Source organism: Trichogramma pretiosum, unplaced genomic scaffold (assembly GCF_000599845.2).
Source record: "Trichogramma pretiosum strain Unisexual culture from Peru unplaced genomic scaffold, Tpre_2.0 scaffold14, whole genome shotgun sequence".
Classification (NCBI taxonomy): domain Eukaryota; kingdom Metazoa; phylum Arthropoda; class Insecta; order Hymenoptera; family Trichogrammatidae; genus Trichogramma; species Trichogramma pretiosum.
Window position 1 is genome coordinate 405,936 of NW_019641706.1, and position 14,762 is coordinate 420,697.

General features: G+C 34.2%; 3 protein-coding genes across 3 annotated transcripts in view; 2 read left to right on the top strand and 1 right to left on the bottom strand.

The window, feature by feature from the left end:
* Positions 1-3,998, top strand: part of LOC106657108 (RING finger protein 17-like) — a 155,086-nt gene extending 151,088 nt beyond the window's left edge. The window contains exons 18-28 of the mRNA XM_014378417.2: positions 11-156; positions 710-1,080; positions 1,158-1,330; positions 1,414-1,539; positions 1,637-1,744; positions 1,821-2,299; positions 2,364-2,724; positions 2,809-2,899; positions 3,003-3,141; positions 3,229-3,382; positions 3,456-3,998. Coding sequence (XP_014233903.1) covers positions 11-156; positions 710-1,080; positions 1,158-1,330; positions 1,414-1,539; positions 1,637-1,744; positions 1,821-2,299; positions 2,364-2,724; positions 2,809-2,899; positions 3,003-3,141; positions 3,229-3,382; positions 3,456-3,584 — 2,277 coding nt within the window. The 3' untranslated portion in view covers positions 3,585-3,998. The remainder of the gene's footprint in view (positions 1-10; positions 157-709; positions 1,081-1,157; positions 1,331-1,413; positions 1,540-1,636; positions 1,745-1,820; positions 2,300-2,363; positions 2,725-2,808; positions 2,900-3,002; positions 3,142-3,228; positions 3,383-3,455) is intronic.
* Positions 3,999-4,094: 96 nt separating this feature from the next.
* LOC106657109 (cleavage stimulation factor subunit 2 tau variant) lies at positions 4,095-6,607 on the bottom strand. The gene is made up of 8 exons (XM_014378418.2): positions 6,414-6,607; positions 6,259-6,337; positions 5,414-6,021; positions 5,137-5,338; positions 5,017-5,043; positions 4,849-4,943; positions 4,649-4,779; positions 4,095-4,559 (listed from the first exon to the last, which is right to left on the bottom strand). The coding sequence occupies exons 1-8, from the start codon at positions 6,508-6,510 to the stop codon at positions 4,440-4,442; spliced, it is 1,359 nt and encodes a 452-aa protein (XP_014233904.1). The 5' UTR covers positions 6,511-6,607; the 3' UTR covers positions 4,095-4,439.
* Positions 6,608-8,621: 2,014 nt separating this feature from the next.
* Positions 8,622-10,201, top strand: LOC106656805 (acidic mammalian chitinase-like). Its single transcript, XM_014377956.2, has 5 exons — positions 8,622-8,706; positions 8,783-9,126; positions 9,206-9,529; positions 9,612-9,904; positions 9,983-10,201. The coding sequence occupies exons 1-5, from the start codon at positions 8,694-8,696 to the stop codon at positions 10,158-10,160; spliced, it is 1,152 nt and encodes a 383-aa protein (XP_014233442.1). The 5' UTR covers positions 8,622-8,693; the 3' UTR covers positions 10,161-10,201.
* Positions 10,202-14,762: the final 4,561 nt, after the last annotated feature.

Sequence of the window (14,762 nt, forward strand, 5' to 3'; positions counted from 1 at the left end):
TTTATCGTAGGGAGACTTCAAAGACGGAGAATGTATCCCAGTCAATCTGACAGTGCGATGTAATATAACACCTGGACCCCTTGACCCAAATCGGAAAGAATCGTTTTCGGTAGCTAAACGCTTGATAGAAGCCGGTTTAGCTTTACCTATAAGAGGGTACGATTTAGATAGAGTATTTTCTCCATTAGACTCTGCAAATAACTCAGTGGCTCGATTAAAATTCCAAAATGATCAATTTAAATTTTAATCGTTATTATTTATAATAAGTGTATAATATACATTTACATATACGATTTATTGAGTTACGTTTCAATAAATATTTTCTTACTAAAACAATAACATGAAAATGTAAACGTATGTACAAAAACAAAGATTATAATGATTTGTAAACTATACGATTTTTACAAAGTATATTCTGTTTCAAATGATTCAAATTTATTGTTTTATTCGGTTTGTTAAGATTAATAAAAATTGAACTAAAATTTATTTCAATTATTTGATTTGAAACTATTTAAGAAATTCATTATTTCGAACTGATGAAAGAAATTTATACCAACTTCATTCGTTCACTGTAATGCTATAATTAACTATTCATTATTGTAAAATTATTCATAATCAAGCCATTGAGTTTAAGTCTATTTTTACTTTCCAACTTTAAATTTTCATAAATAAAATTAATAATAAAAATTATTATTAATATTATTTGCAGTTATCAAGAAACACCTCAATTATCAATAGAATTATTGAAAAGACTTATAATCTATCACCACGGAAAAGAAAATGAAGCCTCACTTCAGCTTAATCAAGAGGAGATTTTAGATATTTCTAGTTCTAAAGTCAATGGTGTTAACGACAGTAACAATGAGAACGACGCTGACGTTTTTATTGACAGCGGAGGTGAAATTGATAATGCTGACAAATTTGATGAAAACAAATCAAGCGATTTTGATTCGTCATATGATAAAATACCCGAAAAATTCACCGATTGGGTACCTGCTAGACATTTACCGCACAGAGGTTTTAAAGCATGTTGTACTTACGTAGATTTCGATGGCGATGTAAATTTTTATCCATATAGTGGTCTGTACAACCGATATAAAAACATACCGAACAAAATTGTTCAACATTTGGTGCTAAATAATTTGATGTTCTTGTAGACAATGATACCATTGAAGAAATGAGTAGAATATTGTGCCAACACTATGATCAACGAACCATGAAAGAACACGATCTTGGTGATTGGGAAAAAAATGATTTGTGTATAATAAAATATCACGCAGATCAAAAATGGTACAGAGGGCGAGTATTAGATGTTGAGCAACCGATGAGGGTAATTAATGCCATGTTATTTAATTTTTATACTTTCAAATATTCTTAATTATATTATTTTTATCAATCTGAACCTTGAATCAGGTTAGATTAGTTGATTATGGAAATGAAGAGGATGTTGTACTTGGGGAATTGAAAAAACGCATCATTCCGAGTGTTCAAAAGATTCCAATATTAAGTACCAAGGCAAAAATTGCAGGAATTGAACCAGTATGTATTGCAACAATTATATTGTTTACAGTTTTAATTATCAAGTATTTTAAAATTATATCGATTAAAAATTTAATTTTTTTATTTTCAATTGCAGATTCATTCTGAATGGGATGTCACACATCTCGATGTATTGCATAAATTGCTTGTAGGACACAATGGCGTTGCAATGAAAGTTATTGAACGACCTCCGAAAGATTGGAAGGTAAAACTAAATTATCTTTTTCTTACGATTTAAAAATAAATTATAATTATATACAGAAACATAATTTTTTTGATAGGTTGCCATTTGGATTATTGAAAAAAAGTCAGCCATTCCATTACCTCGTTACCTAAAACAAAATACTCAAATTGAATGTCACACCGAAGATATTAACCAATATTTTGATGATGATATGAGAGAAGTAGTAGATTTTATGATAAAAAATATGCAAAATCCATCTGAAGTTGTTGAAAAGCCTGCTAAGGTGGAACAAACCAATCTTCAAAGCTTTATCAATTCTACTGTAAACAAAAGTGATGACAGTAAAAAATTGGTTAAAACAATCCTTAACGAAGAATCGTCAGTAGATGACGACGATGATGAAGACGAGGACGATTATGAAACTACATCCGAAAAAGACATATCGCACGTAAAATTTAATAACAAAATAGAAGAATATGAAAGCTGCGTATCTGAAACTTTGAGAACAGAAATACCTTTAGAGGAAGTAACAATTAAAGCGGCCATGAATTTGTCTTCAATCAACAATTCTTCAAAGTAAACTTTTTCATTAGTAAATTTCAATATAATTTGTGAGAACGTATATTAATTTTTATTTTAGTTTGATCAAATCTAGATTGAATTCGGAATCTAGTACCATAAAAAATGATGATCATTCAAGCAGCGAAGAAGTGTCTGATGAAATTTACAATTCAGAAGTTGTAATTTCAGGCATCTTGTCAAACAATCAATTTAATCGATCATTAGATATGGAAAGTGTTAAAAGTCATGTTTTAAATAATGATGCGATAGATGAACACCTAACAACTTCAACACCATTAAATAATTCCATTGAACTGAATCCTGATCTTCCTCAATACATCGATTTCTATCGATACAATGTTAATCATTTTCGAATGTTTTTGACTGATTTGTCTCCTGACTTTACGATGGGTGGTTTTATCGTAGATGTACCTGATCCTGTAAGCTCTCTTACTTTGTAATTTAATGCATGTATAACTTTCACGGTAAAATATTTAATTATTGATTATAATTTACTACGCTAGGAACTAAATAAATGGGTCAAATATTGTGAAAAGAGACAAGATGAAATACAAATCGAAGTTGAAGATCAACCGTCTTATAAATACGGAACAGGTATGATTATCGTAGATTTTACGAATAATTATGGTCGAATATATTATTCTTTCCTTGTAATGTAATTTCGTTTCTTTGTTATGTTTGCTATTTTGTTTTTTAGGAGCCTTATGTTTAGCTAAACACAGAAACGGATTTTGGTGTCGTGCACGTGTCATAAAAACTGAATTTACAAATATGGGTGACCGTATAGAAGTTGAGTTAATCGATTATGGAATAATAGACAGAGTATATGAACATGAGTCAGTACTCCCATTTTTTAGTTACATTTTATAGTAAATTATTGTATAATTTTTTAAAATGATTTGTATAAAATGATTGTTCTTCAGATTGTTCGTAATTAAAGAAAAATGGTTGAATGATCCGTGGATGGGCTTCAGATTCAAGCTACACAATTTAAAAGTAAATGATAGTATTCCAGACGCTGCTAGGGTGATAGAACAATTTTTCGACCAAGTCGAATATGTTCATGCTGTTATAAAAGTAAGTGTAAAATTGAATTATATTTTGCACTCATATCACTTCCAGACGATATTTCATGAATTTATTTTAACAGAAACATGCACCTGTAATGGAGCTGGAATTATATTCTAACAAGGCCCATACAAATTTGGCGTATCAACCCTTAATTGACAACAAATATCTAACCGCGGTTGATTCAAAAAATAGTTCGGGCATTTATTGAAAGAATCGAGTTCTTCTAGTATAGGCATTTTTCACTTAAACAAGTACTTTTTATAATGTTTTAATGAGACAAAGAAACATTTTAGTTTTTCAGGATTTTTATAATTTTCTTTAAGAAATTTCAAGATTATATATTACATAGATAAATCTAAATAGACATTGTAAAACGATGTCTAAGTTTTTTTTTGATAAAAGACTTTGGAGATATTAATTATCCTTTAATTTTAAATTAATACATGAAAACTTTATTTTTGTTTATTTGGTTTTTTCAAATCAAGTTTTTCTTTAAAAAACTTGATACGTACTTGCGATCGCTTTTATACGTATTACAGTGGATTTCATAAAACTGTTCTGATTCAATCCAATAACATGAAACACTATTCTTGTGAACTTCAATTTATTTTATTTGTAATGACGGTCTTGTTCTCTTTTGTAAAACAATCACTTTGTGATTGCTATACATTTACTTTTTAAGTTATTAAATAGATAGAATTAAATAAATCGATATTTATTTACTTAAAAAATTATAATTTTATTAAAAATCCTTATACACAACTTATATTAATATGAATGCAGCGACTATTTTTACGTGTGAAATATTCATTCAAAATATTACTGTTTGGTTCCCAAACTATACATTTTCGAATAATCATTAATTGAAATTTAATTAGATATAAGTAATGAATTATATCAAATAATTTTTGTTCTATCTTACATTATTTTTACAATGATTCTGTTTTAATTCATGAAAGTAAAGACGACAAAATAATCGAGAGGATTGTGAAATTCATTAACCGACAAGACAAGATAAAGAGACAAGAAGCTAACTTTGAGAATAAATGCAACAAATATTGGATTAACGTTGTGAACTTTTGGCAATTTGCTCTTTGAGCACTAAAATACTTTGTCTTTGTTCCGGAGGAAGCATCGCTATTTGTTCATCTGATAACTGCAATACTTGCATGATGAGTGCAGCCTAAAAATATTAAAATGAGCAGCATTATTTTTTCTAATCAATGAATCTAAAAAAATATAAAAATTAATGTAATAAGAGTTTATCATTACCTTCTCTTGATCAGTTGCCCCACTTGGAATACTTCCTGTAGGCATTCCGGCCATTAAACGTGCTGTACTTCCTGCCATTCCTGATGCTGCAGCTGAATTTAAGGTAGTTGAAGGTGGTACTGGTGTCGCAACTAAAAATTTATTAAAAATTAATTAGAATTATTCATTATCTCATATGGTAGTAAAAAAATTTCAAATACCATTGGACTTAGCAGCCATTCTAGGATCAACAGGTATTCTTGGGTCTCTTGGAGCATCTCTTGCAAATCTTTCTGCTCTTGGATCTCTACCAAAGCTAAAAAATATGAAAATCAATTTCATTGTCCTTAATATTAACTATAGAAGCATGCAAAAACAATGAATGGAACCTTTCTAATCCTTCCATAGATAGGAGACTATGCATGTGAAAGAAATGTTAATGATAAATAATTATGATTTTGTTAGTAACATTGAAAAGATTGATTGCATTATTATTTAAAAATAATTACCCAATACTCTCTGGCATATTGAAGGCTGGAGGTGGAGGAACTGCTGATCTAGGATCAGAAACAGCAGGAGGAAGTATGGGTGGTGTAACAAGTGGTGGTGGAGGTGCTGACGTGGTTGGTGGGGGACCTCTCAAATCTTGATCCATTCTTGATAATCTTGGGTCTATTTTTCGATCTAATGTTCTTAAATCTACATCTTGACCTGAAGAAAAATCATAAGTTAATAAAATATACTGACATGTTGATTGTTTCTTGTATAAGTGCATATTATACTTACTAGAAAATATAGGAGTAGGAGGAGCAACAAGGGTCGGATTAGCAACTGGAGCTGGTATTGGTGGTGGTGGACGATTAGGATTCCATGGTTCTTCAATTCTTGGTGGTGGTACACTCATTATTGATGGTGGATTCTCTGATGGTACAAGTACTGGTGGAATGGGATTAGCTTTATGAAGCATATTTACAGCAGTGAGTGGATCAACAATTCTCATAACAACTTGTGCTTGAAGTAAAGCATATGCAAGTTGAGGATTTTGTAAAAGCATTTGTCGTGCTTCGTTTGGATTATTTTGAACACATAACTTCATTTGACGCATCAATTCAAACATTTGTTCTGGTGGTAAAGAAGCAACTGCTTTACTAATAGCTTCTGGTGCTTTATCAGATTGTACAGCTTCTCCATAAGGATTTTCAGTGCTCTGACCCTGCAGCAGATTTTGCATTTCCATTCGACTTTTTTCTGTACAAGCATTGTCAACCCTTAATGTTCTTCCACTTATTTCATAGCCATTCAAATTACGCATGGCACTAAGGGCAGTTTCTTGATCCTTGTATTCACAAAATCCATATCCTTTTGGTTTCCCTGTCTCTCGATCAAATACTAATCTAAATAAATTAAAAAAATATTCCTCTAGTTATAATAGTCATTTCATTAGAGTAAATAAATCATGGCGCAAAAGATTTAAAACTTTCTTGTTATTTGTCGTATTTTGAAATATCACCACTTTATGTCTAACATCTATTATTTGAGAGAAATGAGAATGACAAAGTTTGATGTTCAGACAGATAATTTTAAGAGGTTAATTTGAATAATTGAAGCAATTATTAAAATATGTAACTTACTTGAACGATAGTACTGGTCCAACTTCGCTGAAAATATCTTTGAGATTTTCTTCGGTGGCTTCATACGGGATATTACCGACTGTACAACGATAAAAAACGAATTATCAAGATAGAAAAGTTCAAAACTACCTGTGGACGTTGATCGTGCGACTTACCGAAAACTGATCTTATGGATTTATCCATCAGTGTCTGATCACTTATCGTAGCTGTGGTCGTCGTGGTGGCACTCACTGCAGCAGTTGTAGTCGTCATTTTGGCGATTTTCTTTTGTTTTTAACGTCAAAAAGTTCTAAAAAAATATATCGCTGCAACACAAACAGCAGCCCGATATAAACTCAAACAAACGTCTGAGCAAGCGTTCTCTTCAGCCGTCGTCTGGTGAGCAGAACTGTAAACACTTGGCCGCCGACGACGCGGCGGCGGCAACGTGACGCGCAGATGCGAGACGGTCGCTAGACCAGGTCAAAATTCGAACTGCTCCGCGAACGTGTCTTGTCCTAGCATATCACCGCAACACGCGCGTGAGTTGTGTCGTGACTATTTACAGTTACTCGGAGGTGGGTCTACTGCAGTACAGTTCCGAGAATTTTAATTGATTTTGTTTCGCGCATTGCCGCCGCCACGCGCCGCATTCGCGGTATCGCGGCTCGGGATTCGAAACTGACGACAGGCGCCGGCCGCGTGCTGCATCGACTGTCATTCTTTATCGAGACGGAGCCGTGCACGAGTCGACACGCGCCAACATTGATCTTCATTTAGTCATTCGAAAATTGTTGCATGTGTTTCAAAACAAGTTCGTAAAGCAGTTTTCATAGTTATTGCAATAGGAAATTATTTCATTTGAAAATCACGACGCTTATTGATTGTTTCAGTAAGTTGCAGTTGCAAAAAGAACAAAGGAAGTTTAAACAAATAACGTCTACCAGAGCTCGACTTTTTCACAAATTTCTTCAAAAATGGATAGCATCACAGCCCAGCGTAATATAATTTACGTACTTGAAAGTTGGATATCTTCGTTGAAATCTTTGGCTTGTGCTTACCTCAATTTTGCAAGAAGACAAAAATCCAGTTGCCTTTGTTATGTAGATGTTGACAGTGCAGATGGGTGTGCAAGTGGAAGTCAAGCTAAAAAAATGTGCTTGTCAAAAGGTATACCTGCCTTGAGAATAAATATGCACTGCCCAGAAAAAGAAGAGTACGAACAAATTCTAAAGATGACAGAGATGATGACAAGAAGTATAGACAAGTTTGAAGGTTTTCTGCAGAAAACAAAGCGTGAAATGAATAGTACTATAGATCCTCATGCTGAATTTCTTATACGTCTTTATCACAAAGTACCTGCTCAAAATAAATTAGATTGTTTTTTATTGTGTATGAATGCAATGACTAAATTTCAACGTTCAACTGAATAATGCTATCATTGCATGTAAATATATAGTCAATTAATATTCGTAGTTAGTTTTTTGAAAGTAATGATCTTGCTCTGATCAAGATTATTTAAAATGACAGACATGTTCTTATGTTATGTTTTGTTTATAATTCAATTGTTCCTATTAAAAAAACTTCATCATGTCATGTACATGTAGTATTAGCCAACTTCGACAGTCATGCAGTTTAGTAATTATTGTTAACGATATTAAAGATTGTAAAAATTTTAATTTACATTGATTAATACTGAAAATATAGTGTTAGTTTTTATTTCATATATTGTAATTGACTAAGCATGGCGTATCAGAAAAAAATGTAGAAATTTGACATTGTTTTGTTGAAAATTGTTGATAAATGAGTTAAAATTTAATATTTATAATTTGTTGTTTAGCACATGAAGGTAATTAGTGCAACTTTACTTTTCAAAGAGTATTATTTATTCTACATATGTAAAAAGTCAATATTACTTTAAAATCATAGCGATCATTGTTGAGCAATGCGTTTATTAGTCAACTCGTATTAATTAGTTCCTCAAAATATATTTAGCAAGATTAAAGATTATAGATTCTAATTAGGTTGTAATATTGATTTTCACCTTTCATATGTACAAACTCATTCTTTTTTATTTCTCATTCATTTTTTCATCCATTACTGTATTAAAATTATTTGTAATAAAGCATTATTTTTGTATCAAGATATTTCCAGCAAGTAATTTGTATGTGTTTTGTGCCTATTGAAATTCGAAAATCCCGCATCACACGAATGTTCACCAAAATCTTCGCCGATTTATAGCGCATGCGTAAATTTGACATTTACTTACCTGTATAGAACGCAGATTCAACAATGCTTGTGTAGTTTTTTATTGAGTATACGTGACGCCAGTCGAATCCCCAAAAATACACAGATGACTCAGAGAAACAGTCCTCAAAACTGTCAGCATCTTGCAGCTGACTATAAACATACGCGAGTAGTCCTTCGCTTTGCACGGTGAAAATAAATTGCTAGAAATGTCCTCCAATCGTAAGTTGAGGAGTTACACGAGTCTTTCGCGAAGGAGGATAATATCAAATGCAATAATTTTCCCGCATCTATCTAGATCGAATAGTGTGCTACTACGGTAGCTGGTCGGTGTATCGACCAGACGCGGGCAAGTTCGACGTCAGCTTCATCGATCCGCATCTTTGCACTCATCTGGTCTACACTTTCGTCGGCATACAGGAAGACGGCGAGGTGCACATCCTCGACCCCTGGAACGATCTGCCGGACAACGGAGGTAAGGATGGTTTTCGCAAATTCAACGACTTGAAGAAGGACAATCCCGCGCTGAAGACGATGGTGGCGATCGGTGGCTGGAACGAGGGATCGTCCAAGTACTCGCATGTGGCAAAGAGCGAGGCTCTGAGAGAAAAGTTTGCCGATAACGCCGTGGCTTTCGTCAAGGTATATGAATTCAAAATTGGCTTCAATGCATAAAATTGCATGAAAATAGTTTTTCTTGCTTTCTTTGTCGTTTCCTCAGAAATACGGTTTCGACGGTTTCGACATGGATTGGGAATATCCGTGCCAGCGAGGCGGATGCTCGGATGACAAGAAAAATTTCGTCTTGCTGCTGCGAGCATTGCGTCGACGCTTCAGTCAGGAAAATTTGATACTCAGCGCAGCCGTGGCTTCGGCTGAATTTTCGGCCGAAAAATCCTACGAGATCGAGCAGGTCGTGAAAGAGCTGGACTTTGTCAACGTCATGTGCTATGATTTACACGGTGCTTGGGATAAAAAAACCGGTATAAATGCGCCGCTCTATGCTGGTTCTTGGGAAAACGAAAGCGAGAAGAAGCTCAATGTGGTAAGTTACTTGCGATTGAAAAATATTTTACGAAGGCAGAAGTTGAATCATAATTAATCAACAATCGTTTACTTTGCGTCAGGATGCGTGCATCGATTATTGGTTGTCTCAGGGCGCACCGGCGGCCAAAATCAACCTGGGCGTGCCGTTTTACGGTCGCGGCTTCACTCTGGCCGATTCGCAGGTCAACGGCATCGGCGCCACGGCCTGGTCGCCCTCGAACGCCGGTCCCTATACCCGCGAAGCCGGCATGCTCGGCTATAACGAGATCCTGGAAAAATTGAAGAGCGGCGACTGGAGCGTGCATCGGAGCGACGAGCAACGCGTGCCGTACGCCGTCAGTGGAAATCAATGGGTTGGCTACGACGACGAGCAGTGAGTAATCGATTGAAACCGGATCAATGGCTTTTTTTGCACGATTTTTTTCTCAATTTTTTTTCGATTGAATTTCAGGTCATTGCAGGAAAAAGCTGAGTATATTAAGAAGCGGGCACTCGGTGGTGTGATGATTTGGAGCATCGAAACAGACGATTTTCGCGGAACATGCGGCGATAAGTTTCCACTGCTGTCCACGTTCAATAAGCACTTGTTGAAAGATGAAACAAATGTTGGTTATTGCAACGTCGTGTGACGTCGCGAAGAAAATATGCTTTTAATTTTTCTTGAAAAAGATTAAAAATTAATGTAATCGATTATTATGCAATGAATATATGAACGTATTTTTCATTAATACTATAGCTTATTTCCAATATTTTTAGTATAACTCGTATTCATATCGTGTATGATAATTTATAAAATTTCCATTGACCCTCATGAACATGACTTCTACAGCCAAGCTTATTACTTTCCAATATTTAGTATATGCCACAGTATGAACAGAATAAAAAAATCTTTAATTTAAATTGACTGCGCTGTTATGCATTTATTATGCAATATTACATCGGTTACGGGGTAGAAGTGAGTCGCCTTTTTGTAAAATATAATTTACCTAAAATCAAAAAAGTAGATAAGACGTAATTCACAATATATACGAAAAAGGATCGCGGATACAGTTATCTCCGTGAAAAATCAGAAATTTTGAGTCTTAAACATCCTATAAAAAGAAGAAAAAATCGCATAGCTTCCTCGATAAATAAACTAAGTGCCATTTTAAAATCCGATTTCAATGTGAATCTGCCTTTTTAAGGTACGAAAAAATTTTTAATATACATGCATGTACATGTAGATCAATTTACTAGATTTTTTTTGGATGAACTCGATGTTGTTTGCGGAAGTTTGTTTAGAAGAACTTGGTTTTAGATCGCTCAACAATTCTTCAAAACAATCGTCGTCAAGTTAGAGTTTTAAATTGTTTCAAATATTATAACTATATATAAACAGATAAATTGGTAATTCAATTGTAAACAATAAATTATAAACGATTTTGACACATTTTATCGATACACTAATAATGTTTAATGTTTATGATAAGAACAAATTAGTTTAAATTTTGCCTTTCCCAACGAAACAAGCCATAGCACCAAAATTAAATAGAAAGTTCCATCGTTTAATTTAACCATTAAAATAGATAAAAGTGAGAAGGAATTCGTGGAAGTTGTCTCAGAAGATAATTTAGGTAAATTTGATATTGTGGTTTCAGGCGATAAACAACACATTTGTGATATTTGTCAGGAGGCATTTACTCTCGAATCAAGCATGATATTGAACCGAGAAACAATTCACAATGAGCAAAAAAATTACGCATGTGACAGATGTGAAAAGAAATTTGAGTTCCGCAGTCATTTGAGTAGACACCAGATATCAGTACACAAAGGCTGTAAAGATTTTTCATGCGACAATTGTGAGAAGAAATTTGCGAAAAAACCGAGTTTGTTTGCGCATCAAAAATTAGTACACAAAGATCGAGAAAATTATGTATGCAACAAGTGCGAGAGGAAATTTGAAAGCAAATCGATTTTACTTAAGCACAAAAAAATATTCCACGACGTTTTCAGAGAATACTTATATGAAAGGTGTGCGAAGAGATTTGGAAATAAATGGAGTTTGCTCAGACATGTAAAGAAAGCACACGGTAGTCAGAAAGATATCGCCTGCAAAATCCTCAAAGACAATAGCGAGACGAAATTTAAGGATCAAAGCGAGTTGAGAAGACACCAAAATAAAGTTCAGGAGGGTCGCAAAGATTACGAATGCGATAAGTGCGAGAAAAAATATGAACTTAAACATCATTTACATTTCCACCAGAAGATAGTCCACGAAGGTCAAAAAGATTACGTTTGCGATGTGTGCGAGAAAAAATTTGGACAAAAAGCGACTTTGCTCTTTCACCAAAGAACGGTACACGAAGGTCGCAAGGACTTCACATGCGACAAGTGCGAGGAGAAATTTGGGCATAGACACAATTTGCTCTCGCATATTACAACAGTCCACGAGGGTTGCAAAGACTATTCATCCGATAATTGCAAGAAGAAATTTGGACAAAAATTTCATTTGCTCACCCTCCAAAATACAGTCCACGAAGGTCGAAAAGATTACGCATGCGAAAAATGTGAGAAGAAGTTTGGACAAAAACTAAATTTGCTCCGCCATCAAAGAACTGTACACGAAGGTCGGAAAGATTTCGCGTGTGACAAGTGTGGAAAAAAATTTGGGGATAAAAGTAATTTGAACAAACATCAAAAGGCAATCCACGAAGGTCACAAAGATTTTGCATGTGACAAGTGCGAACAAAAATTTGCAGAAAAATGGAAATTAATCAGACACCAAAAAACAGTCCAAAGATTTTCCTTGCGATAAATGCGAGATAAAATTTGGACAAAAAGCGCATTTGCTCCGCCACCAAAAGACAGTGCATGAAGGTCGTAAGCGCGTGACAAAAGTAAGAAGAAATGATGATTGACAATTGTATATAACTATATGGATATTACTTATATAGATGTTTTTCTTAAATTTCAATAAAAATATTTCCTTTATGATTGTGTCTTATCTAAACCTCAGGCGTTAAACTATCATTATACATTCGTTCTCTGCCTTTATGGTATTCAATTTTTGAACCACTTTTCGTGTATTTCTATTTATCTCTATAATCATTTTTTGGATACAAGATTCCCAGCTCTTCATGCAACGATCAGCCAAGAATTTTTCACTGGAACAACTGAATTTTAGATAATAGCACGTTACTTCCTAATATTTAGTACAAGCCACAGTGTGGTCAGAGGAGTGTTACCTTCAATTCTAATTGGCGCCGCCGCAATTATTATGCAATACTATGCCGGTTACCTGGTAGAAATCAGATACATTTTACTAAAATATAATTTGTCTAAAACAAAAAAGTAGGCAAGACGTACGAACAAAACTCGTGGATACAGCTGTATCTCGGGGAAAAATCGAAATTTTGCAGTTTAAAAAATCCTATGAAAAGAAGAAAGAAATCACATTGCTTCTCCAATAAGGAAATAAAATACCATTTTAAAATTATAAATCATACCACTTTAAAAAGTTGCTCGAACGAGTCGTCGCTGAGTTAGAGTTTTAACTTGTTTCAAATATTGTAAGTATAAAGAGATAATCGTAATTTAATTGTAAACAATAATATATTATAAACGATTTTGACACATTCCCTCGATATACTAATAATGTTTATGATAAAAATACATTAGTTTAAATACTACCTTTCCCGACGAAACAAGCAATAGCACCAAAGTTAAATAGAAAGTTCCATCGTTTAATCTAAGTACCAAAATGGATAAAACTGAGGAGAAAATTGAAAAAGTTGTATCAGAAAATAATTTAAGTGAACAAGACATTGTTGTTTCAGATGACAAAAAATACGTTTATGATATTTGTCAGGAAGCATTTACACTAGAATCAAGCATGATGAAACATCGAGATATAATTCATAATGAACAAAACAATTTTGCATACGACAAGTGCGAAAAAAAATTTGAGCTTAGAAGTCATTTGAGTAGACACCAAATATCAGAACACAAAGGCCGTATAGATTTTGCATGTGACCAGTGCAAGAAGAAATTTGTGAAAAAATCGAGCCTGGTTACGCATAAAAAATTAGTACATAAAGATCGCGAAGATTTCTTATGCAATAAGTGTGAGAGGAAGTTTGAAAATAAATCAACTTTACTCAAGCATAACAAAATATTCCACGAAGTTTTCAAAGATTACTTATGTGAAAAGTGAGCGAAGAGATTTGGAAATAAACATAGTTTGCTTCTGCACATCATGTACATAGTACATGATGTTCAGAAATATTTCGTCGGTAAAGTTCTCAAAGATTACTTATGTGACAATTGCGGGACAAAATTTAAGGATCAATGCGAGTTGAGAAGACACCAAAATTTAGTTCACGAGGGTCGCAAAGATTACACATGTGATAAGTGCGAGAAAAAATTTGGACAAAAATTTCATTTGCTCACCCACCAAAAAACAGTCCACGAAGGTCGAAAAGATTACGCATGCGAAAAATGTGAGAAGAAGTTTGGACAAAAATCAAATTTGCTCGTCCACCAAAAAACAGTCCACGAAGGTCGAAAAGATTACCCGTGCGACAAATGCGAGAAGAAATTCGGATACAAACACACTTTGCTTTTACACCAAAAAACAATCCACCAGGATCGCAAATATTACCCGTGCGACAAGTGCGAGAAAAAATTTGGACAAAAAACATTTGATCCTTCATTTAAAAACTGTACACGAAGGTCGGAAAGTTTTCACATGCAACCAATGTGAAAAGAACTTTAGACGTAAACAGCATTTGCTCTGTCATAAAAGGACAGTCCATGAAGGCTGCAAGGATTTTGCTTGCGTAAAGTGCGAGAAAAAATTTGGTATTCGAAGCAATTTAATCATGCACCTAAGAACAGTCCACGATGGTCGGAAAGATTACGCATGCGACATGTGCGAGCGAAAATTCGGACATCAACACCATCTGGTTGGCCACCAAAAGAGAGTACATGATCTTCGTAAAGATTTCGCATGCGACAAGTGTGAGAACAAATTTGGAGATAAACATACTTTGCAGAGGCACCAAAGAACAGTCCACGAAGGTCGCAAAGATTACCCTTGCGACAAGTGTGAGAAGAAATTTGGACAAAAATCTCATTTTCTCTTACACCAAAAAACAGTCCATGAGGGTCGGAAAGTTTCGCATGCAGCAAGTGCGAAAAAAAATTTTTAGAAAAATCGAAATTAATCAGACACCAAAGTACAGTTCATGAAG